The following is a 25891-nucleotide window of genomic DNA, read 5'->3' on the forward strand; positions in this document are numbered from 1 at the left end:
GTCTTTCTCTCTGTCTGTCTGTCTCACTCTCACTATCTGACATGCATTAGAAAATGCTGTCTCTCTCTTACATGGATTAGAAGATGCTCTCTCTCTCTGTCTCTCTCTGAGATGCATTAGATGATGCTCTCTCTCTGTCTTTCTCTCTGTCTGTCTCACTCTCTCTATCTGACATGTATTAGAAAATGCTGTCTCTCTCTGACATGGATTAGATGATGCTCTCTCTCTCTGTCTCTCTCTGAGATGCATTAGATTATGCTCACTGTGACAGATCCCTCTGTCTTGTAACTGTGCCTATAACCCACTGGGTTCGTCTGTTTTTCGTCTATGATTTCCTGGAACTGAAAACGGATACTATTTCTCCCGAACACTGCTGAAACCGCCGACCTCCCTTCTCTGCCTTCCAGCATATGAACGCCGGTCCGTTCGGTACTTTTCTGCACGAAATGACTTACCCCAGATAGCCATACCATGGAGCCCGTTCGTATACCGAAAGACAATGTGAAATACTTTGGCTCCATGGCGATTGAACTGTGTGAATAGGATCTGAGCGCCATTCGGTAATAATGTGCGCTCAGATCTAAGCTATCTAGGGGTACGTTAAATGTGGGTATTCTATTCGTGTAATTTGGAGTTATTGATTTTTATGTATTTTTATTATTATGTACAAAATGGAGTTTGGCCTCTATCCTTGGAAATAATTGGAATACTTCCCAATTATCTCCAGGATAGAGAGGAGGATTGTTCTCAGCTAAAGGGGAGTGTTTATGCTTGTGCCACTGTGATTGGCTACTATATCCATATTGTCCCAGTCTTCCATCTGGTCTCCTAGGGGAGTGTCCACCAGGTGGGAGACCTGCATAAATACCGGGCAGGTAGACCTCAATAAATCAGATCTCTGCTTAACCCTCAATACGGAGCTTGGTCTCGTACTTGGGGATATTGGATTCGTATAGTTTACTCGTTCGGCTGTTTGATACGTGAAGGATCTCTCTCTGTCTTTCTCTCTGTCTGTCTCACTCTCTCTCTCTGACATGCATTAGATGATGCTCTCTCTCTGACATGCATTAGATGATGCACTCTCTCTCTCTCTGACCTGCGTTAGATGATGCTCTCTCTCTCTCTGACATGCATTAGATGATGCTCTCTCTGTCTTTCATAGGCGTGCGCACGGGGTGTGCCGGGTGTGCCTGGGCACACCCTAATCCCCGCGGCACGCCTATGTATTGAGACCGGCAGGGGAGATCTCAGGATCTCCCCTGCCGGCTCATGCAGAGCCGGCGCTATCCGAGCGCCGGCTCTGCTCTCAGCCTCCCCTCCCCGGCTCACATGCAGGGAGGGAGGCAGGAGAGGACCGGCGGAGCTCTTGCCAGCAGCTCCGCCGGGTTCCTCTCGCGAGATCTCAGCGTTGCCGCGGCAACGCTCAGATCTCGTGTGAGTGAACTCTAGCCCTGCGGGGCTAGAGTTCACTCTCCACTGGACCACCAGGGATGGATGGCGGCAGCAGGATCCCCCCTCCCAGGCATAAGGTAAGAAGGGAGGGGGGATAACTGATCTGCCCCCACCTCCACTGGACCACCAGGGAAAGCAGCAAGGAAGGATCCCCCCTCCCTACATAAAATAAGAAGGGAGGGGGGATATTAAGTAATGTACCTCCACCCCCCACAATCACCCACACACACATATACACAGCACCAACACACATACAGCACCCACACACAGCACCCACACACAGCACCCATAGACATACACAGCACCCACACACATACACAGCACCCACAGACATACACAGCACCCTCACACACACAGCACCAACACACATACAGCACCCACACACATACAGCACCCACAGACATACACAGCACCCACAGACATACACAGCACCCACAGACATACACAGCACCCACAGACATACACAGCACCCACACACATACACAGCACCCACACACATACACAGCACCCACACACATACAGCACCCACACACATACACAGCACCCACAGACATACACAGCACCCACAGACATACACAGCACCCACACACATACACAGCACCCACACACATACAGCACCCACACACATACACAGCACCCACAGACATACACAGCACCCACACACATACACAGCACCCACACACATACACAGCACCCACACACATACAGCACCCACACACATACACAGCGCCCACAGACATACACAGCACCCACAGACATACACAGCACCCACACACAGCACCCATAGACATACACAGCACCCACACACATACACAGCACCAACACACATACAGCACCCACACACACAGCACCCTCACAAACACACAGCACTCTCACACACATTACACAAACAGCACTCTCACACTCACACAGCACACTAACAGTACCCTCACAAACACAAACAGGACCCTAACAAACACACACAGCACACTACCAGTACCCTCACACACAAACATCACCCTCACACACAGTACATTTACAGCACCCTCACAAGTGCACACACACACACACACACAAACAGCACCCTGACACACAGTACATTCACAGCACCCTCACAAGCACGCACACACAAACACCCTCACCCACATAGTACACTACCAGCACCCTCACACACACATCACACTAACAGCACCCTCACACAGCACACACACAGCTTTGTGTCTGTGTGTGTATATATGTGTATATATATACATACATACATATACATATATATATATATATATATATATATATATATATATATATATATACGCCGCGTGTGCTTGTGCTTTAGGGTGCACACCCTAATGCAATAGGCTGCGCACGCCTATGCTGTCTTTCTCTCTGTCTCTCTCTCTCTGACATGCATTAGATGATGATCTCTCTCTCTGACATGCATTAGATGATGCTCTCTCTCTGTCTCTCTCTGACATGCATTAGATGATGCTCTCTCTCTCTGACATGCATTAGATGATGCACTCTCTCTCTCTCTGACATGCATTAGATGATGCTCTCTCCCTCTCTCGGACCTGCATTAGATGATGCTCTCTCTCTGTCTTTCTCTCTGTCTCTCTCTCTGACATGCATTAGATGATGCTCTTTCTCTCTGTCTCTCTGACATGCATTAGATGATGCACTCTCTCTCTGTCTGTCTGTCTCTCTCTCTGTCTCTCTCTGACATGCATTAGATGATGCTCTCTCTCTGACATGCATTAGATGATGCTCTCTCTCTCGGACATGCATTAGATGATGCTCTCTCTCTGTCTTTCTCTCTGTCTGTCTCTCTCTCTGACATGCATTAGATGATGCTCTCTCTCTCTCTCTCTCTCTCTGACATGCATTGGATGATGCTCTCTCTGTCTTTCTCTCTGTCTCTCTCTCTCTCTGACATGCATTAGATGATGCTCTCTCTCTGTCTTTCTCTCTGTCTCTGTCTCTGTCTCTCTCTGACATGCATTAGATGATGCTCTCTCTCTCTCTCTCTGTCTCTTTGACATGCATTAGATTATGCTCTCTCTCTGTCTCTCTCCCTGTCTGCCTCACTCTCTCTGACATACATTAGATTATGCTCTCTCTCTCTGACATGCATTAGATGATGCTCTCTCTCTCTCTGACATGCATTAGATGATGCTCTCTCTCTCTCTCTCTGACATGCATTAGATGATGCTCTCTCTCTGTCTTTCTCTCTTTCTCTCTCTCTCTGACATGCATTAGATGATGCTCTGTCTCTCTGTCTCTCTGACATGCATTAGATGATGCTCTCTCTCTGTCTCTTTGACATGCATTAGATTATGCTCTCTCTCTCTGTCTCTCTCCCTGTCTGTCACTCTCTCTGACATGCATTAGATGATGCGCTCTCTCTCTCTGTCTCTCTCTGACATGCATTAGATGATGCTCTCTCTGTTTCTCTCTGACATGCATTAGATGATGCTCTCTCTCTCCATGTTTGTCTCTCTCTCTCTGACATGCATTAGATGATGCTCTCTCTCTCTCTGACATGCATTAGATGATGCTCTCTCTCTCTGTCTCTCTCCCTGTCTGTCTCACTCTCTCTGACATGCATTAGATGATGCTCTCTCTCTCTCTCTCTCTCTCTCTGACATGCATTAGATGATGCTCTCTCTCTGTCTTTCTCTCTGTCTCTCTCTCTCTCTGACCTGCATTAGATGATGCTCTCTCTCTCTGACATGCATTAGATGATGCTCTCTCTCTCTCTCTCTCTGACATGCATTAGATGATGCACTCTCTCTCTCTGTCTCTCTGTCTGACATGCATTAGAAGATGCTGTCTCTCGCTGACATGCATTAGATGATGCTCTCTCTCTCTCTCTCTCTCTCTCTCTGACATGCATTAGATGATGCTCTCTCTCTCTGTCTCTCTGACATGCATTAGATGATGCTCTCTCTCTCTCTCTCTGACATGCATTATATGATGCTCTCTCTCTCTCTCTCTCTGTCTCTCGCTGACATGCATTAGATGATGCTCACTCTCTCTCTCTCTCTCTCTCTGACATGCATTATATGATGCTCTCTCTCTCTCTCTCTGTCTCTCTGACATGCATTAGATGATGCTCTCTCTCTCTCTCTCTCTCTGACATGCATTATATGATGCTCTCTCTCTGTGTCTGTCTCACTTTCTCTCTGACTTGCATTAGATGATGCTCTCTCTCTCCATGTCTGTCTCTCTCTCTCCCTTTCTCTGACATGCATTAGATGTCTTTCTCTCTCTGTCTGTCTCACTCTTTCTCTCTCTGACATGCATTAGACAATGCGCTCTCTCTGTCTATCTGACATGCATTAGATGATGCTCTCTCTCTCTGTCTCTCTGACATGCATTAGATGATGCTCTCTCTCTCTGACATGCATTAGATGATGCTCTCTCTCTGTCTTTCTCTCTGTCTCTCTCTCTCTCTGACATGCATTAGATGATGCTCTCTCTCTCTGTCTCTCTCTGACATGCATTAGATGATGCTCTCTCTCTGTCTTTCCCTCTGTCTCTCTCTCTCTCTGACATGCATTAGATGATGCTCTCTCTCTCTCTCTCTGACATGCATTAGATGATGCGCTCTCTCTCTGTCTCTCTCTCTGACATGGATTAGATTATGCACTCTCTCTCTCTCTCTCTGACATGGATTAGATGATGCTCTCTCTCTCTCTGACATGCATTAGATGATGCTCTCTCTCTCTCTGACATGCATTAGATGATGCTCTCTCTCTCTCTGTCTCTCTCTGACTTGCATTAGATGATGCTCTCTCTCTGTGTCTCTCTCTCTCTGACATGCATGGTATGATGCTCTCTCTATCTCTCTCTCTCTGACATGCAATAGATGATGCTCTCTCTCTCTCTGACATGCATTAGATGATGCTCTCTCTCTGTCTCTGTCACATTGTGCGTACACATTAGACAGCCGCAGTATGCCAGTTGCTTCCCCTCCCTCCACTCCCCTCCCTGCTGTCTCCCCTCCCCTCACACATTCCCCCCCCCCCCCTTCATCCTCATCCATCCTCCCTGCCATCTCTCCGCCTGCCGGTACCGGAGGTAAGAGGGGGCAAAGGAAGAAAAGCAACCGACTGCTGGGAAATAACCAGGGAGGGAGAGGGGTATAGAGACAGACACTGACAGACAGACACAGACAGACATTGGGCTGCGTCAATGGAGAAATAGCACAGTGGAGCTGGATGTTTCAAATCACAGGCTGTTATTATGTACCAGCCATCATGGCATCCTGTCCTCACCTGAAACATACCGAGATAATCTGTTACATTATTACATCGGGATACAATCATATACCTCGATACACACAGACACTATATTATTATAACGAGATACAATCACATACCTATATACATACAGATATTATATTATTATACGTACACTGTGATACAATAATATATACCTATACACATACAGATATTATATTATTATACGTACACTGTGATACAATCATATACCTGTATACATACAGATATTATATTATTATACGTACACTGTGATACAATAATATACCTATACACATACAGATATTATATTATTATACGTACACTGTGATACAATCATATACCTATATACATACAGATATTATATTATTATACGTACAATGTGATACAATAATATACCTATATACATACAGATATATTATTATACGTACACAGTGATACAATCATATACCTATATATATACAGATATTATATTATTATATGTACACTGTAATGCAATAACATACCTATATATATACAGATATATTATTATATGTACACTGTGATACAATCATATACCTATACACATACAGATATTATATTATTATACGTACACAGTGATACAATCATATTCCTGTATACATGCAGATATTATATTATTATACGTACACTGTGATACAATCATATACCTAAATACATAGATATTATATTATTATATGTACACTGTGATACAATCATATACCTATACACATACAGATATTATATTATTATACGTACACTGTGATACAATCATATACCTATATACATACAGATATTATATTATTATATGTACACTGTGATACAATCATATACCTATATACATACAGATATTATTATATGTACACAGTGATACAATCATATACCTATATACATACAGATATTATATTATTATATGTACACTGTGATACAATCATATACCCATACACATACAGATAGTATTATATGTACACAGTGATACAATCATATACCTATACACATACAGATATTATATTATTATACATACACTGTGATACAATCATATACCTATATACATACAGATATTATATTATCATATGTACACTGTGATACAATCATATACCTATATACATACAGATATTATATTATTATACGTACACTGTGATACAATAATATACCTATACACATACAGATATTATATTATTATAAGTACACAGTGATACAATCATATACCTATACACATACAGATATTATATTATTATACGTACACCGTGATACAATCATATACCAATACACATACAGATATTATTATATGTACACAGTGATACAATCATATACCTATATACATACAGATATTATATTATTATATGTACACTGTGATACAATCATATACCCATACACATACAGATAGTATTATATGTACACAGTGATACAATCATATACCTATACACATACAGATATTATATTATTATACGTACACCGTGATACAATCATATACCAATACACATACAGATATTATTATATGTACACAGTGATACAATCATATACCTATATACATACAGATATTATATTATTATATGTACACAGTGATACAATAATATACACACATATATATATATATATATATATATACAGATATTGTATTATTATACGTACACAGTGATACAATAATATACCTATATACATACAGATATTATATTATTATACGTACACTATGATACAATCATATACCTATATACATACAGATATTATATTATTATACGTACACTGTGACACAATAATATACCTATATACATACAGATATTATATTATTATACGTACACTGTGATACAATAATATACCTATACACATACAGATATTATATTATTATATGTACACAGTGATACAATCATATACCTATATACATACAGATATTATATTATTATATGTACACTGTGATACAATAATATACCTATACACATACAGATATTATATTATTATACGTACACGGTGATACAATCATATACCTATATACATACAGATATTATATTATTATACGTACAGAGTGATACAATAATATACCTATATACATACAGATATTATATTATTATACGTACACGGTGATACAATCATATATAGATATATAGATATATAGATATATAGATATATTATTATTATTTATACAAGGATATACAATAATATACCTGCAGTGCCCTCCACTAATATTGGCACCAGTGGTAAATTGGCTTTGTTTCACCTTTTGATCTTTTGCTCAAAAATACACAAAAGAACTCTGCTCTCATGCATATCAAACAATTGGAAACAAACACAGGTTTATCCCCCCCCAATATTTAAATATGTGTGAAATATCTGTGTGGCACACATTTTGGCAGCATTTTAGTCAGTACTTTGCCCTAGCTCACTTTAAGTCGATAACTGCTCTGTCTTCTCCTTTAATGCTGGAATTGTTTGATGAGGTTGGAGAATGCATGACAAGGGATCTGAGACCAATTATATAGAATCTGTCTAGATCCTTCACATTTAAAGGTCAACACTGGTGGACTCTCCTCCTCAGTTGACCCCTCAGGTTTTTTATGGGATTAAAGTCAGGGGACTGGGGTGGCCATGGCAGGACCTTGAATTTGTGGTCAGTAAACAAGTTTTGTGTTGATTTTGATGTTTATTTTGGATCACTGTCTTGCTGGAAGATCTAATCATGGCCCATGTAAAGCTTTCTGGAAGAGGGAGTCTGTTTTCCATTTAATATCTGTTGATATTTGATGTAATCCATGGTGCCATGTATCCTAACAAAATGTCCAGGACCTCTGGCAGAAAAACAGCCCTAACACATTAAAGATCCTCCTCCATACGTATCTCTTTGTGCTTGCCAAACTCACCATTGGTATTTATTGCCAAAAAACGATTTTTTGGTTTCATCTGACCATAGAACCCGTTCCCATTTGAAGTTCTAGTGGTGTCTGGCAAACTGAAGATGCTTGAGTTTGTTTTTGGAGGAGAGTAGAGGATTTTTTTCTTGAAATCCTTGAAAACAACTTGCGGTGGTGTAGGGGACATCGGATTGTAGTATTAGAGACTTTTTGACCCCAAGAAACAACTAATTCCTGCAATTCTCCAGCTGTGATCTTTGGAGACTTTTTGGCCACTCAAAGCATCTTCTTAATAGTTTGTTGAGGTGATATAGACAGACATCCTCTTCCAGGTGGAATCAAAACATTTCCAGTTGAGTTAAACTTCTTACTTATGGCCCTGACGGTGGATATGGCCATTTTGTACTGCTTTTGCCATTTCTTATAGCCACTTCCTATTTCACCGCTATATTCCTTGGTCTTACCGATTGTGATGAATGACTACAGGGATTTGGCCTATGTGTAATCTCATATTTATACCAATAATTGTGCCACATATATTTAACAAAGGTTTATGTATTTATTTATGTTGATAAACTGTATGTTGTGTACAGAATAACTTAAAGGGACACCCCACTGTCCAAATACAAAAATAAATACAAATCACTGTTTAGTAGATATACCCCAAGTAAATAATGTAAGCAAAAAACACTTGTAAAAGCTGCAGGTATCGTGTCTGCAGCCTTTGCAAACCCTCCCCTTCTAGCCCCACCCAGACTTTCTGTGGCTGTCCAATCAGATTTCCCAATGCAGCTCAATGAGAAGTCTTTGCAAGGCAGGTGCTCTGGGCAATTCTACTGTGAGCTGCACTTTGTGTAAAATAAAAAAAAAAGAGGACACTCTTCACCCATAACATCCGTCAGCAAGATAAAGTGATGTAGTGATCGGGAGTGTCCCTCTAATCTGTTTGTATGTGAAGAGTTTAATTCATGTATTTTCATGAATGAATCTACCTCTGAGTTTAACTGTATTCCGTATGCCTTTACAAAAAAAAAAATATTCCTACTAATTACAGTGGAAGGTCCAGGGCTGACTGAGAAATGCAATCTCTGCTTCACCCACGGACATGTAGCAAACAATGGGAATTTAAGGGTGATTTATATATGTAGATACAATATACCATATTTATATAAATCTGATTGACAGCCTGCAGGGTGTAACCAGGTTAATTTTATAACATTTCAAATAATTTCTATTAAAATCTGCACTTTTTGTTAAATGAAAAAAAGAGAACAGTTAAAGTGCTTTAGGGGTCTGCAGGGTCCCTCCAGATTTTATTAATATTTGTATGTTCCCTTCTAAATCCATAGCCTGAAATAACCATTTCACTCCAAAAAGAAATCATTTCATAGACAAAAAAAATAAAGTGCACCCGATGGCACTGCTGCCATCACCTCCCCCATAGTAAAAACTAGAACCAAACCAAGGCAATGAACTTGCACCCGAGGTAACTAAACGAAGGCGCTGAGGCGCACCGCCCTACTAGATATTGTTCTGATAACCTATAAATATCAGTTAACTCAGGACGTAAACCGACGGACAAAGACGCCCAAGGGTTCACACTAAACTTCTATGGTCGCATTAACAGACTCACAAACAATACCGTCACCCAAAACGACTTTGTTATTGTTAACATATATTATGGTCAATGCGGGGATGTTGTTAGCTGGACTTGCTAGCCCCTCTAAGATGCATCATTTTCCCTGTACTGAAACTGTTATACTCGTTGTCCCTTCTCTCTTTTTTCTGTACCCAAAGATACATTGTTGAAACAAAAAGGAAAATAAAAAATGTTCAATGTAAAATAAATAAATCAATAAACGGTTTAACTTACCCAGAAGTAACCATCTCCCCGCTGGTTTAGTGTTTATAATGAACCATTTCATGGCCGGATCTCTATCTTTGGTTAACCATTTTCCTGCCTGACTGCTCAGCCAGAAATACCCCAAACGCAGGCAAAGTCCAGAGCCAGAAACAGTCACAATAACCTGCTAGAGCCGGGGTCGTCAACCTGGTTGAGTGAGTTCTGCAGAAAACGTCCAGTGGGCCTCGATGGTCATGGTCCAAGGCCGGCAGGGGAGATCCTTTCTTCTCCCATGCCGGCCCATGCAGAGCTAGCCTTGCTGTAAGCCCTCTCGGGCTGGTGAGGAGATCAAAGATCCGTCTCACTGGCCCGCTAGCACTTAAATCCAGGAGAGGGAGTGAAGAGCCTGGGAGGCTCTGTGTGCCTCCCCCAAGCAGGCTGGTCGGAATGTTGCTGCATGTTATAATGGTAACCTTCCAATACAATGCTGTGCTCACACGAGGACAGGAGAGTCAGCCTGGAGCCGTAGGAACATGCCACCACTGGACCACCAGGGCTTGCAGCATTATTCCCCCCTCCTTGGTATAAAGTAAGAATAAGGGAGGGGGCGACATTAAGAAAGATTTTCACATCTCACCCACCTACACACAGCATAGATCCTATGAACCCCACACACATACAGACTGTCCCCTCACACACACAAGATAACTCTCACACACAGCACCCCTCACACACACACACACACAGCACCCCTCACACACACAGTACCCTTCACTCACACACACACACACACACACAAGCACACACACAGCACCCCTCACACACAAACACTGCCCCCCACCCCACATACACACAGACTGCTCCCTCACACACACAAGATAACTCTCAGCGCCCCTCACACACAGCACCCCTCACACACACACACAGCACCCCTCACACACACACAGTACCCTTCACTCACACACACACACACACGCACACAAACAGCACCCCTCACACACAAACACTGCCCCCCACCCCACATACACACAGACTGCTCCCTCACACACACGATAACTCTCAAACACACACAGCACCCCCTCATAAAATTAGTTACTGCGGCACTGGTGGGCGGTAAGGAAATTTTACTATCAACAAAGATACAAAAGTGGGCGGTAGGTATTGAAAGACTGACTACCCCTGTGCTAGAACCTAGATGTGTGCCTGGGGGTGTGGCCACTGGCCAGGGTTGCTCTGAGTAGGGGTGTGGCCATGGGCAGGACCAATCTGGGTGGGGGTGTGGCCAATGGTGAGGCTGCTCTGACTTACTAATAACAATTTATCCAACTAAACTGTAATTTCTAAGAAGAAAAATTTAGCTTATTTACAGACTGATTTCTAAACACCTTTATTGTAGGTTAAAGGCACATTACTGGGAGTATTATTATTGCTGGGGAGCTCTGTTATACACTCAGACACATTACTGGGAGTATTATTGCTGTGGAGCTCTGTTATACACTCAGACACATTACGGGGAGTATTATTGCTGTGGAGCTCTGTTATACACTCAGACTGGGAGTATTATTGCTGTGGAGCTCTGTTATACACTCAGACTGGGAGTATTATTGCTGTGGAGCTCTGTTATACACTCAGACTGGGAGTATTATTGCTGTGGAGCTCTGTTATACACTCAGACACATTACTGCAAGTATTATTGCTATGGATCTCTGTTATACACTCAGACACACCAACTCTATGGAGCTCCTAGAAAAGAGGGACAGAGGGCTTTGAGCCCAAAATAGGGACTGTCCCTCCTAAATAGGGACACTTGGGAGGTATACATACTGATTAGGTGCCCTTCTAGTTTCCATTTCTGTAGCTGTCTGTCTCTATCTACTCTTACAGCTATTAAGTCCTCTGTATGCTAGGTAGAGCAATATAGGAGACTGCTGTCATACCCCTGACCACTTCAATTTGTCTTTTAATAAAAGTCTTCTTCTGTGGCTTTTTCTTAGGACCCTCAGAGATGTCTTCCAACGTTCCAAACCTTCTTCTATAAAGGGTACCTTCCACATCAGACACATCGAGAACAACTCACCTTTGGTTCCATCGTACAAATGGCTTCTAAAATTTACAGATGATCAAATCTAAAATCACGACACATTCCCATCGGTGGCCCTCAGCGTACAGCTCTCTCTGAAGTGAGATACGTGAAGAGAAACTCATGATGCATAGTATATCTTATAGTATTGTCTGTGTTTGTAATATCACATTTGTCTCATAATCCATATGGTACCACGGTTTATTTAGAGGAATATTTCTGAGACTTTTTCTCCTGCAACATGAAAGCAATTAATCCGACATGGAATCTACCCTTCACGGAGTACGTCAATCTGTAGGTTTCATGAAGATGTAGAAATTTGTTAAGTGCACAAATGGTGCCCAATTTGGACGTCTTTCCCTTTTAAAATGAGAAATTGTACCGAAGACATTATAAAGGGCATTACTGCGGATTGCAATATTACCCACTGAGAAACATTGTTTCAGAGGGCTTTGTTGGATCTCCAACAAAAATATCAGCTGTCTAGAATTTTGAAGGGATGAACGTGGTGTAACCTTGAATGACATTAATGACCTCCATCCCATGTGGATTGTAAGGACAGGGGCACAGTGGGATATTTATCTGCAGCTTAATACAATTGTAACACTGGGTTCATTCTGTCAGAAGGAGTGATTGGCAGACTGAGAAAAGACTTAGGAAAAAAACAAACATAATCGTTTTATTGGAATCTGTTCTTCCTAGAGAACTCTGTATGTAAAATGGCATCAAACTAATGGATCTCTATATAAGGAGGAAACTTGGAGATGTTACTTGGAGAAAGTGACACTGAGAAGGTCCAAGTAACACTCAAACACAAATGCAGCATCAACGAGGACGGCTGGGGGTTTACACCGCTGGAGTGAGACACCTCAAGGTGACTGATTACTCGGTTCTTGAGACAGTCTGTTTAACTCATCAATGGGTCATGTTCTTCCTCCTCTGAGCACTGGGTGGAGGGTAACACTATATATAAGGGGTAGGAACCTTCGACACGCCAGATGTTGTCCAACACATCTCCCATATTACAAAACATCAAGGGAGATGTAGTCCGCATTATCTGGAGTGCCGGGAGTCCCCAAGCATAGGCCTGGGGCCCTGCCATTGACATGGTTTTTGTGTGAGTTAGGTATCCCATTGCATGAGATTGCTTATTTTTAATGTTTGCTGGCAAGTGGAGGCAATCAGCAATCAATTAAGCATTCACCACACTTCCCAACATGTCACATGGACAAAGGGGGACACTTTCATTTTAGTGTAAGTGGTGTAAGTGGAGGGGTGCCCAGGGGTGGGGCTATTCCTGGTGTGAGTGGGAAGGTGGCCGGGGGCGTGTCTGTTCTGAGAAATTTTGGGTGATTTACTAATAACAATTAATGGAACTGAAAATGTAACTTAGACAAAGAACAATGTATGTTATTTACAGACTGAATTCTAAACACTTTTTATTGGAGTTTAAAAGACACATTACTAGGAGTATTATAACTGTGGGGCTCTGTTATACACTCAGACACATTACTGGGAGTATTATTACTGTGGAGCTCTGTTATACACTCAGACACATTACTGGGAGTATTATTACTGTGGAGCTCTGTTATACACTCAGACACATTACTGGGAGTATTATTACTGTGGAGCTCTGTTATACACTCAGACACATTACTGGGAGTATTATTGCTGTGGAGCTCTGTTATACACTCAGACACATTACTGGGAGTATTATTGCTGTGGAGCTCTGTTATCCACTCAGACACATTACTGGGAGTATTATTACTGTGGAGCTCTGTTATACACTCAGTCACATTACTGGGAGTATTATTGCTGTGGAGCTCTGTTATACACTCAGACACATTACTGGGAGTATTATTGCTGTGGAGCTCTGTTATACACTCAGACACATTACTGGGAGTATTATTGCTGTGGAGCTCTGTTATACACTCAGACACATTACTGGGAGTATTATTGCTGTGGAGCTCTGTTATACACTCAGACACATTACTGGGAGTATTATTACTGTGGAGCTCTGTTATACACTCAGACACATTACTGGGAGTATTATTGCTGTGGAGCTCTGTTATACACTCAGTCACATTACTGGGAGTATTATTGCTGTGGGGCTCTGTTATACACTCAGACACATTACTGGGAGTATTATTGCTGTGGGGCTCTGTTATACACTCAGACACATTACTGGGAGTATTATTGCTGTGGAGCTCTGTTATACAATCAGTCACATTACTGGGAGTATTATTGCTGTGGAGCTCTGTTATACACTCAGACACATTACTGGGAGTATAATTGCTGTGGAGCTCTGTTATACACTCAACATTACTGGGAGTATTATTGCTGTGGAGCTCTGTCATACACTCAGACACATTACTGGGAGTATTATTGCTGTGGAGCTCTGTTATACACTCAGTCACATTACTGGGAGTATTATTGCTGTGGAGCTCTGTTATACACTCAGACACATTACTGGGAGTATTATTGCTGTGGAGCTCTGTTATACACTCAGACCCATTACTGGCAGTATTATTACTGTGGAGCTCTGTTATACACTCAGACACATTACTGTGAGTATTATTGCTATGAAGCTCTGTTATACACTCAGACACATTACTGGGAGTATTATTGCTGTGGAGCTCTGTTATACACTCAGTCACATTACTGGGAGTATTATTGCTGTGGAGCTCTGTTATACACTCAGACACATTACTGGGAGTATTATTGCTGTGGAGCTCTGTTATACACTCAGACACATTACTGGGAGTATTATTGCTGTGGAGCTCTGTCATACACTCAGACACATTACTGGGAGTATTATTGCTGTGGAGCTCTGTTATACACTCAGTCACATTACTGGGAGTATTATTGCTGTGGAGCTCTGTTATACACTCAGACCCATTACTGGCAGTATTATTACTGTGGAGCTCTGTTATACACTCAGACACATTACTGGGAGTATTATTGCTATGAAGCTCTGTTATACACTCAGACACATTACTGGGAGTATTATTGCTGTGGAGCTCTGTTATACACTCAGACACATTACTGGGAGTATTATTGCTGTGGAGCTCTGTTAAACACTCAGTCACATTACTGGGAGTATTATTACTGTGGAGCTCTGTTATACACTCAGACACATTACTGGGAGTATTATTGCTGGGGAGCTCTGTTATACACTCAGACACATTACTGGGAGTATTATTGCTGTGGAGCATTGTTATATACTCAGACACATTACTGGGAGTATGATTGCTGTGGAGCTCTGTTATACACTCAGTCACATTACTGGGAGTATTACTGATGTGGAGCTCTGTTACACACTCAGACACATTACTGGGAGTATTATTGCTGTGGAGCTCTGTTATACACTCACGCACATCACTGGGAGTATTATTGCTGTGGAGCTCTGTTATACACTCAGACACAGTACTGGGGGTATTATTGATGTGGAGCTCTGTTATACACTCAGACACATTACTGGGAGTATTATTACTGTGGAGCTCTGTTATACACTCAGACACAGTACTGGTAGTATTATTGCTGTGGAGCTCTGTTATACACTCAGTCACATTACTGGGAGTATTATTGCTGTGGAGCTCCGTTTTACACTCAGACACATTACTGGGAGTATTATTGCTGTGGAGCTCTATTATGCACTCAGACACATTACTGGGAGTATTATTGCTGTGGAGCTCTGTTATACACTCAGACACATCACTGGGAGTATTATTGCTGTGGAGCTCTGTTATACACTCAGACACAGTACTAGGAGTATTATTGATGTGGAGCTCTGTTATACACTCAGACACATTACTGGGAGTATTATTACTGTGGAGCTCTGTTATACACTCAGACACAGTACTGGTAGTATTATTGCTGTGGAGCTCTGTTATACACTCAGTCACATTACTGGGAGTATTATTGCTGTGGAGCTCCGTTATACACTCAGACACATTACTGGGAGTATTATTGCTGTGGAGCTCTGTTATGCACTCAGACACATTACTGGGAGTATTATTGCTGTGGAGCTCTGTTATACACTCAGACACATTACTGGGAGTATTATTGCTGTGGAGCTCTGTTATACACTCAGTCACATTACTAGGAGTATTATTACTGTGGAGCTCTGTTATACACTCAGACACATTACTGGGAGTATTATTGCTGTGGAGCTCTGTTATACACTCAGGCACATCACTGGGAGTATTATTGCTGTGGAGCTCTGTTATATACTCAGACACATTACTGGGAGTAGTATTGCTGTGGAGCTCTGTTATACACTCAGTCACATTACTGGGAGTATTACTGATGTGAAGCTCTGTTACACACTCAGACACATTACTGGGATGTATTATTGCTGGGGAGCTCTGTTATACACTCAGACACATTACTGGGAGTATTATTGCTGTGGAGCATTGTTATATACTCAGACACATTACTGGGAGTATGATTGCTGTGGAGCTCTGTTATACACTCAGTCACATTACTGGGAGTATTATTACTGTGGAGCTCTGTTATACACTCAGACACAGTACTGGTAGTATTATTGCTGTGGAGCTCTGTTATACACTCAGTCACATTACTGGGAGTATTATTGCTGTGGAGCTCCGTTTTACACTCAGACACATTACTGGGAGTATTATTGCTGTGGAGCTCTATTATGCACTCAGACACATTACTGGGAGTATTATTGCTGTGGAGCTCTGTTATACACTCAGACACATCACTGGGAGTATTATTGCTGTGGAGCTCTGTTATACACTCAGACACAGTACTAGGAGTATTATTGATGTGGAGCTCTGTTATACACTCAGACACATTACTGGGAGTATTATTACTGTGGAGCTCTGTTATACACTCAGACACAGTACTGGTAGTATTATTGCTGTGGAGCTCTGTTATACACTCAGTCACATTACTGGGAGTATTATTGCTGTGGAGCTCCGTTATACACTCAGACACATTACTGGGAGTATTATTGCTGTGGAGCTCTGTTATGCACTCAGACACATTACTGGGAGTATTATTGCTGTGGAGCTCTGTTATACACTCAGACACATTACTGGGAGTATTATTGCTGTGGAGCTCTGTTATACACTCAGTCACATTACTAGGAGTATTATTACTGTGGAGCTCTGTTATACACTCAGACACATTACTGGGAGTATTATTGCTGTGGAGCTCTGTTATACACTCAGGCACATCACTGGGAGTATTATTGCTGTGGAGCTCTGTTATATACTCAGACACATTACTGGGAGTAGTATTGCTGTGGAGCTCTGTTATACACTCAGTCACATTACTGGGAGTATTACTGATGTGAAGCTCTGTTACACACTCAGACACATTACTGGGATGTATTATTGCTGGGGAGCTCTGTTATACACTCAGGCACATCACTGGGAGTATTATTGCTGTGGAGCTCTGTTATACACTCAGACACAGTACTGGGAGTATTATTGATGTGGAGCTCTGTTATACACTCAGACTCATTACTGGGAGTATTATTTCTTTGGAGCTCTGTTATACACTCAGACACATTACTTGGAGTATTATTGCTGTGTAGCTCTGATATACACTCAGACACATTACTGGGAGTATTATTGCTGTGGAGCTATGTTATACACCAAGACACATTCATGGGATTACTATTGCTGTGGAGCTCTGTTATGCACTAAGACACATTACTGGGAGTATTATTGCTGTGGAGCTCTGTTATACACTCAGACACATTACTGGGAGTGTTATTGCTGGAGAGCTCTGTTATACACTCAGACACATTACTGGGAGTATTATTGCTGTTTAGCTCTGTTATACACTCAGACACATTACTGGGAGTATTATTACTGTGGAGCTCTGTTATACACTCAGACACATTACTGGGAGTATTATTGCTGGGGAGCTCTGTTATACACTCAGACACATTACTGGGACTGTTATTACTGTGGACCTCTGTTATATACTCAGACACATTACTGGCAGTATTATTACCGTGGAGCTCTGTTATACACTCAGACACATTACTGGGAGTATTATTGATGTGGAGCTCTGATATACACTCAGACACATTACTGGGAGTATTATTGCTGTGGAGCTCTGTTATACACTCAGACACATTACTGCGAGTATTATTGCTGTGGAGCTCTGTTATACTGGGAGTAATGTGTCTGAGTGTATAACAGAGCTCCACAGCAATAATACTCCCAGTAATGTGTCTGAGTGTATAACAGAGCTCCCCAGCAATAATACTCCCAGTAATGTGTCTGAGTGTATAACAGAGCTCCACAGCAATAATACTCCCAGTAATGTGTCTGAGTATATAACAGAGCTCCACAGCAATAATACTCCCAGTAATGTGTCTAAGTGTATAACAGAGCTCCACAGAAATAATACTCCCAGTAATGTGTCTGAGTATATAACAGAGCTCCACAGCAATAATACTCCAAGTAATGTGTCTGAGTGTATAACAGAGCTCCCCAGCAATAATACTCCCAGTAATGTGTCTGAGTGTATAACAGAGCTCCACAGCAATAATACTCCTAGTAATGTGTCTGCATGTATAACAGAGCTCCACAGCAATAATACTCCCAGTAATGTGTCTGAGTGTATAACAGAGCTCCACATCAATAATACTCCCAGTAATGTGTCTGAGTGTATAACAGGGCTCCACAGCAATAATACTCCCAGTAATGTGTCTGAGTGTATAACAGAGCTCGACAGCAATAATACTCCCAGTAATGTGTCTGAGTGTATAACAGAGCTCCACAGCAATAATACTCACAGTAATGTATCTGAGTGTATAACAGAGCTCCACAGCAATAATACTCCCAGTAATGTGTCTGAGTGCATAACAGAGCTCCACAGCAATAATACTCCCAGTAATGTGTCTGAGAGTATAACAGAGCTTCACAGCAATAATACTCCCAGTAATGTGTCTGAGTGTATAACAGAGCCCCACAGCAATAATACTCCCAGTAATGTGGGTGAGTGTATAACAGAGCTTCATAGCATCAATACTCCCAGTAATGTGCCTTAGTGTATAACAGAGCTCCACAGCAATATTACTCCCAGTAATGTGCCTTCGTGTATAACAGAGCTCCACAGTAATAATGCTCCCAGTAATGTGTCTGAGTGTATAACAGAGCTCCACAGCAATAATACTCCCAGTAATGTGTCTGAGTGTATAACAGAGCTCCACAGCAATAATACTCCCAGTAATGTGCCTTAGTATATAACAGAGCTCCACAGCAATAATACTCCCAGTAATGTGTCTGAGTGTATAACAGAGCTCCACAGCAATAATACTCCCAGTAATGTGCCTTAGTGTATAACAGAGCTCCACAGCAATAATACTCCCAGTAATGTGTCTGAGTGTATAACAGAGCTTCACAGCAATAATACTCCCAGTAATGTGTCTAAGAGTATAACAGAGCTTCACAGCAATAATACTCCCAGTAATGTGTCTGAGAGTATAACAGAGCTTCACAGCAATAATACTCCCAGTAATGTGTCTGAGAGTATAACAGAGCTCCACAGTAATAATACTCCCAGTAATGTGTCTGAGTGTTTAACAGAGCTCCACAGCAATAATACTCCCAGTAATGTGTCTGAGTGTATAACAGAGCTCCACAGCAATAATACTCCCAGTAATGTGTCTGAATGTATAACAGAGCTCCACAGTAATAATACTCCCAGTAATGTGTCTGAGTGTGTAACAGAGCCCCACAGCAATAATACTCCCAGTAATGTGTCTGAGTGCATAACAGAGCTCCACAGCAATAATACTCCCAGTAATGTGTCTGAGTGTATAACAGAGCTCCACAGCAATAATACTCCCAGTAATGTGTCTGAGTGTATAACAGAGCTCCACAGCAATAATACTCCCAGTAATCTGTCTGAGTGTATAACAGAGCTCCACAGCAATAATACTCCCAGTAATGTGTCTGAATGTATAACAGAGCTCCACAGCAATAATACTCCCAGTAATGTGTCCGAGTGTATAACAGAGCTCCACAGTAATAATACTCCCAGTAATGTGTCTGAGTGTATAACAGAGCTCCACAGCAATAATACTCTGAGTAATGTGTCTGAGTGTATAACAGAGCTCCACAGCAATAATACTCCCAGTAATGTGTCTGAGTGTATAACAGAGCTCCACAGCAATAATACTCCCAGTAATGTGTCTGAGTGTATAACAGAGCCCCACAGCAATAATACTCCCAGTAATGTGTCTGTGTGTATAACAGCTCCACAGCAATAATACCCCCAGTAATGTGTCTGAGTGTATAACAGAGCTCCACAGCAATAATACCCCCAGTAATGTGTCTGAGTGTATAACAGAGCTCCACAGCAATAATACTCCCAGTAATGTGTCTGAGTGTATAACAGAGCTCCCCAGCAATAATACCCCCAGTAATGTGTCTGAGTGTATAACAGAGCTCCACAGTAATAATACTCCCAGTAATGTGTCTGAGTGTATAACAGAGCTCCACAGCAATAATACTCCCAGTAATGTGTCTGAGTGTATAACAGAGCCCCACAGCAACAATACTCCCAGTAATGTGTCTGAGTGTATAACAGAGCTCCACAGCAATAATACTCCCAGTAATGTGTCTGAGTGTATAACAGAGCTCCACAGCAACAATACTCCCAGTAATGTGTCTGAGTGTATAACAGAGCCCCACAGCAACAATACTCCCAGTAATGTGTCTGAGTGTATAACAGAGCTCCACAGCAATAATACTCCCAGTAATGTGTCTGAGTGTATAACAGAGCCCCACAGCAACAATACTCCCAGTAATGTGTCTGAGTGTATAACAGAGCTCCACAGCAATAATACTCCCAGTAATGTGTCTGAGTGTATAACAGAGCTCCACAGCAATAATACTCCCAGTAATGTGTCTGAGTGTATAACAGAGCCCCACAGTAATAATACTCCCAGTAATGTGTCTGAGTGTATAACAGAGCCCCACAGCAATAATACTCCCAGTAATGTGTCTGAGTGTATAACAGAGCCCCACAGCAACAATACTCCCAGTAATGTGTCTGAGTGTATAACAGAGCTCCACAGCAATAATACTCCCAGTAATGTGTCTGAGTGTATAACAGAGCCCCACAGCAACAATACTCCCAGTAATGTGTCTGAGTGTATAACAGAGCTCCACAGCAATAATACTCCCAGTAATGTGTCTGAGTGTATAACAGAGCTCCACAGCAATAATACTCCCAGTAATGTGTCTGAGTGTATAACAGAGCCCCACAGTAATAATACTCCCAGTAATGTGTCTGAGTGTATAACAGAGCCCCACAGCAATAATACTCCCAGTAATGTGTCTGAGTGTATAACAGAGCCCCACAGCAATAATACTCCCAGTAATGTGTCTGAGTGTATAACAGAGCTCCACAGCAATAATACTCCCAGTAATGTGTCTGAGTGTATAACATAGCTCCACAGCAATAATACTCCCAGTAATAATACCCCCAGTAACGTTTCTTTAAACTACAAAAATGTGTTTAGAAATCAGTCTGTGTAAATAACATAAATTTTAGTTGTGTATCACAGATTTCTTAGAGAAGCCTGCACCCTGGCCCCATTTACAGCCCTAAAGTTACATTAGTTAGGTGTTTATGGATTTGCTCTACGAACTACCATTTGTCAGTAAAAAAATGAAGGGTAATTAAATACATTAGCTGTTGTGCTGGTATATGGCGTGTGCCGTTAATGTAACGCTTCTTGCTTTACAGTCTCCCCTGCCACGGAAGTCTGCCGGTCAGATCCTAGAAGATGACCAATACTTTCTCTGACATTGTGTCCATTCGTAGCACTGAAAAGGACGCAGCAATGAACCTGCTGTACAGGAAAAGCAGGGTGGAATGGAAGCCAAAAGAGGAAGAGTCAAAGAAAAGGTAAAAACATGCTATATATAAAAAAAATATATACACGGAATATACAGGATAGAATCCGGTTTTTGAATGTGTTAAATGACACCTTTATGTCACAACTGGTACAAGCACCAACTAGAAAGGACGCTTGTCTGGATCTCGTTATAACAAACAATATTGATCTTTTAACCAACATTCAAGTAGAGGAGCATTTGGGAAATAGTGATCACAATATGGTAAATTTTGAAATAAACTCAAAAAAGCAAAAGCAAGTGGGGTATACTAAAACGTATAATTTTTAAAAAGCCAATTTCAATAAGATTAGGGCAGCTCTACAACATATCAACTGGCATAAACTCCTTAGTGATAAAAACACTGAGGATAAATGGAAACTGTTCAAACAAATATTAGAAAGGTACATTTCTCAGTGTTAAGACACCCTCAGTGTCTGTAAGTCAAAGCGCCGTTTAGTTCACCTTCCCCTCTCACCGTATCAATTTTCCGTTCGTATAAATTGTAATCCACGAACCATAACCAGGGGAAGCGGTAATCTCCTGAACGGGATCCGTGAAGGGACTCCGGTTCCCGAACAGAACTCTACGAACTGCCGCTGCTAGCCGAACCACGACATCCACCAAGCAGCATACATTTCCAATAAGCAGTCTCTAAGCATAAATAATAAATCCCCCCAATAACAAGACAGAAGCTCCGTATTGAGGGTCAAACAGGATCTGGCTTTACTGTGGGCTACCCACCCGTATTTATCGCGGTCTCCCACTTGGTGGACACTCCCCTAGGGGACCAAATGGAAGACTGAAATTACAGAAGTACTGGAGGACATTCCAGACATACAGTCACAGACTTTTCCCACAATTCAATATGGTTCCCTCCCCTCTGCCCTGGAGATAATTGGGAAGGAATACAATTATCTCCAGGACAAAGACCCATCGCCATTTTAAATCTAAAACCAGAAAAGACATAAAAATACATAACTTTATAATAACTGTACATTTTACACCCACATCACATATCCCCAGATAGCCGGGATCTGAGGGCACATTATTGACGAATAGCGCTCAGATCCCATACGTATAGTTAAATCGCCAGGGAGTCAAAGTTCTTACGGTCTTTCGGTAGGTGATTGACTCCCTGGGAAGGCTATCTGGGTTAAGTACTTTCGTCGACGGTAAAACTCCCGAACAGCCGGTGTTCGTACGGGTTGGTCGAGACAGCCAGGCGACCCATTGTTTCAGCGGTGTTCGGCAGAAAGAGTGTCCGTTTTTAGTTCCATGGAATCAGAGACGAACACCGCTGGGCTTTCGTACGGTTTAAAATGGCTGCTGCCTCGTGGTCGACATACGAACGACGGCCACCCTGAAGTCGGTTTAATTGAGAAGTGTCTGCGGTTAACCACAACGTTCTAATTGGGATCAAAAGGTTAACCAGCAGCACACTTCTATTCTGGGTGGCCATCCGTTCGGTAGGTTTATTCGTTGCAAACAGTCATTCGTATGGCTATGATATTGGAAACAGTCACTTATACGGACAGGAAGAAAATAGACGAATCCACCAAAAATAGACAGACGGATGGTTCTGTCACACTCAGTATGTACCATTGGGTAATAAATATAAAAGAAACAAATTAAAACCAATGTGGCTTAGTAGAGGAGTAAAACAAGAGATTAAAAATAAGAAAAGGGCATTTAAAGCATTTAAATCGGACAATTTAAGATATAAGGAAGCCAATAATGCTTGAAAAAAAGCAATTAAAGCGGATAAACTAGAAAATGAGAAATTGATAGCTAAAGAATGCAAAACCAACCCCAATTTTTTTTTCAAGTACATCAATTCTAAAAAAACAAAAAATTAAAGTGTAGGTACACTGGAAACAGAGTTGGGTTTATTAGCTAATGAAGATCAGGAAAAAGCAGCCATTTTAAATAACTATTTTTCTTCAGTACATATTAATGAGGATCCTATGGCAAGAGATATGCAAATGATTGCTGCAAAAAACTTGGAAATAACTTGTGATTGGATAACTCGAGACAAGGTGCTATAGCTATTAAAGAAAATTAATGTAAATAAACCCCCGGGGCCTGACGGTATTCACCCACGAGTACTTAAGGAGGTAAGTGGGGAAATAAGTGAACCTCTGTATTTAATTTTTCAAGATTCTTTTGTTTCAGGTGTTCTATCGGAGGATTGGAGGAAGGCAGATGTTGCTCCTATATTGAAAAAGGGTTCAAAATCCTTGCCTGGAAATTATAGACCTGTGAGCTTAACTTCTGTAACTGGGAAAATATTTGAAGGGCTATTAAGGGATATTATTCAGGAATTCATTGGGAAGAACTTTGTTATTAGCAATAATCAGCATGGTTTCATGAAACATAGGTCATGTCAACATAATCTAATTACATTCTACGAAGAAGTAAGTAGAAGTATAGATCAGGATGTTGCAGTGGATGTGATCTACTTGGATTTTGCCAAGGCATTTGATACGGTTGCTCACAATAGGTTAGTCTTTAAACTAAAAGAAATTGGTCTAGATGAATATTCTTGTTCTTGGGTAGAACATTGGCTTAAAGATAGAGTACAACGAGTTGTCATTAATGGTAAATTTTCAGGCTGGACAAAAGTGGTAAGTGGTGTCGCTCAGGGTTCTATATACTGAGGGTAATATACTCTATATAGATACCGATATGGTATATACAGGATAGTACCTATATACTGAGGGTAATATACTCTATACAGAACCCGATACGGTATATACAGGATAGTACCTATATACTGAGGGTAATATACTCTATATAGAAACCGATACGGTATATACAGGATATTACCTATATACTGAGGGTAATATACTCTATATAGAAACCGATATGGTATATACAGGATAGTACCTATATACTGAGGGTAATATACTCTATATAGAAACCGATATGGTATATACAGGATATTACCATTTCATATTTATAGGGAGGTGATGAAGAATTTCTTGCTATAAACTGGAGTGAATAACGAGTGTGTTTTCAGATTTACTGTGTTGTCTAAGTTTTTTGTATACATAGTAAGTAACATATATATATATATATATATATATATATTGTATATATGTACATTGATATGCCCATACCAGAGGCGCTGGAAACAGCCAAGCAAAGACTGACAGCACTGGCAACCAGACTGAGCAGATACACCAGAGAAGCAGAGGCTAAGAGAAGAAATGCCCGCTTTACCAAAGAACCATCCAAGGTGTATGCACAGCTAATGGGTAACCACTACATCTCCTCGCAAGACCCACCCAGAGCTGAGACTGAACAGTACTGGAAGAATATCTAAGAGAAAGAAGCATCTCATAACACCGAGGCCCAGTGGCTACTAGACCTGAAAGCATACCACTGCATGCTGCCAGAACCGGAACCAGTCACCATCACAGTTGAAGATATCCAACAGAGAGCAGCACACATGAAGAGTGGGCTAGCCCCAGGACCTGACATGATCCACAACTACTGGATAAAGAAGTTAACAGCGCTGCATGAACGTCTAGCAGCACAAATGA

The 25891-nt window shown here is 41.4% G+C and overlaps 1 protein-coding gene across 1 annotated transcript in view; it reads left to right on the plus strand.

Annotated features, from left to right (window-relative positions):
- Positions 1–5454: 5454 nt before the first annotated feature.
- The window catches only part of NYAP1 (neuronal tyrosine phosphorylated phosphoinositide-3-kinase adaptor 1), a 59269-nt gene continuing 38832 nt past the window's right edge, over positions 5455–25891 (plus strand). Inside the window, exons 1-3 of the mRNA XM_063446079.1 lie at positions 5455–5508; positions 12365–13324; positions 22195–22356. Of these exons, the coding sequence (XP_063302149.1) occupies positions 22235–22356 (122 nt within the window). The 5' untranslated portion in view covers positions 5455–5508; positions 12365–13324; positions 22195–22234. The remainder of the gene's footprint in view (positions 5509–12364; positions 13325–22194; positions 22357–25891) is intronic.

Source organism: Pelobates fuscus, chromosome 3 (assembly GCF_036172605.1).
Source record: "Pelobates fuscus isolate aPelFus1 chromosome 3, aPelFus1.pri, whole genome shotgun sequence".
Classification (NCBI taxonomy): domain Eukaryota; kingdom Metazoa; phylum Chordata; class Amphibia; order Anura; family Pelobatidae; genus Pelobates; species Pelobates fuscus.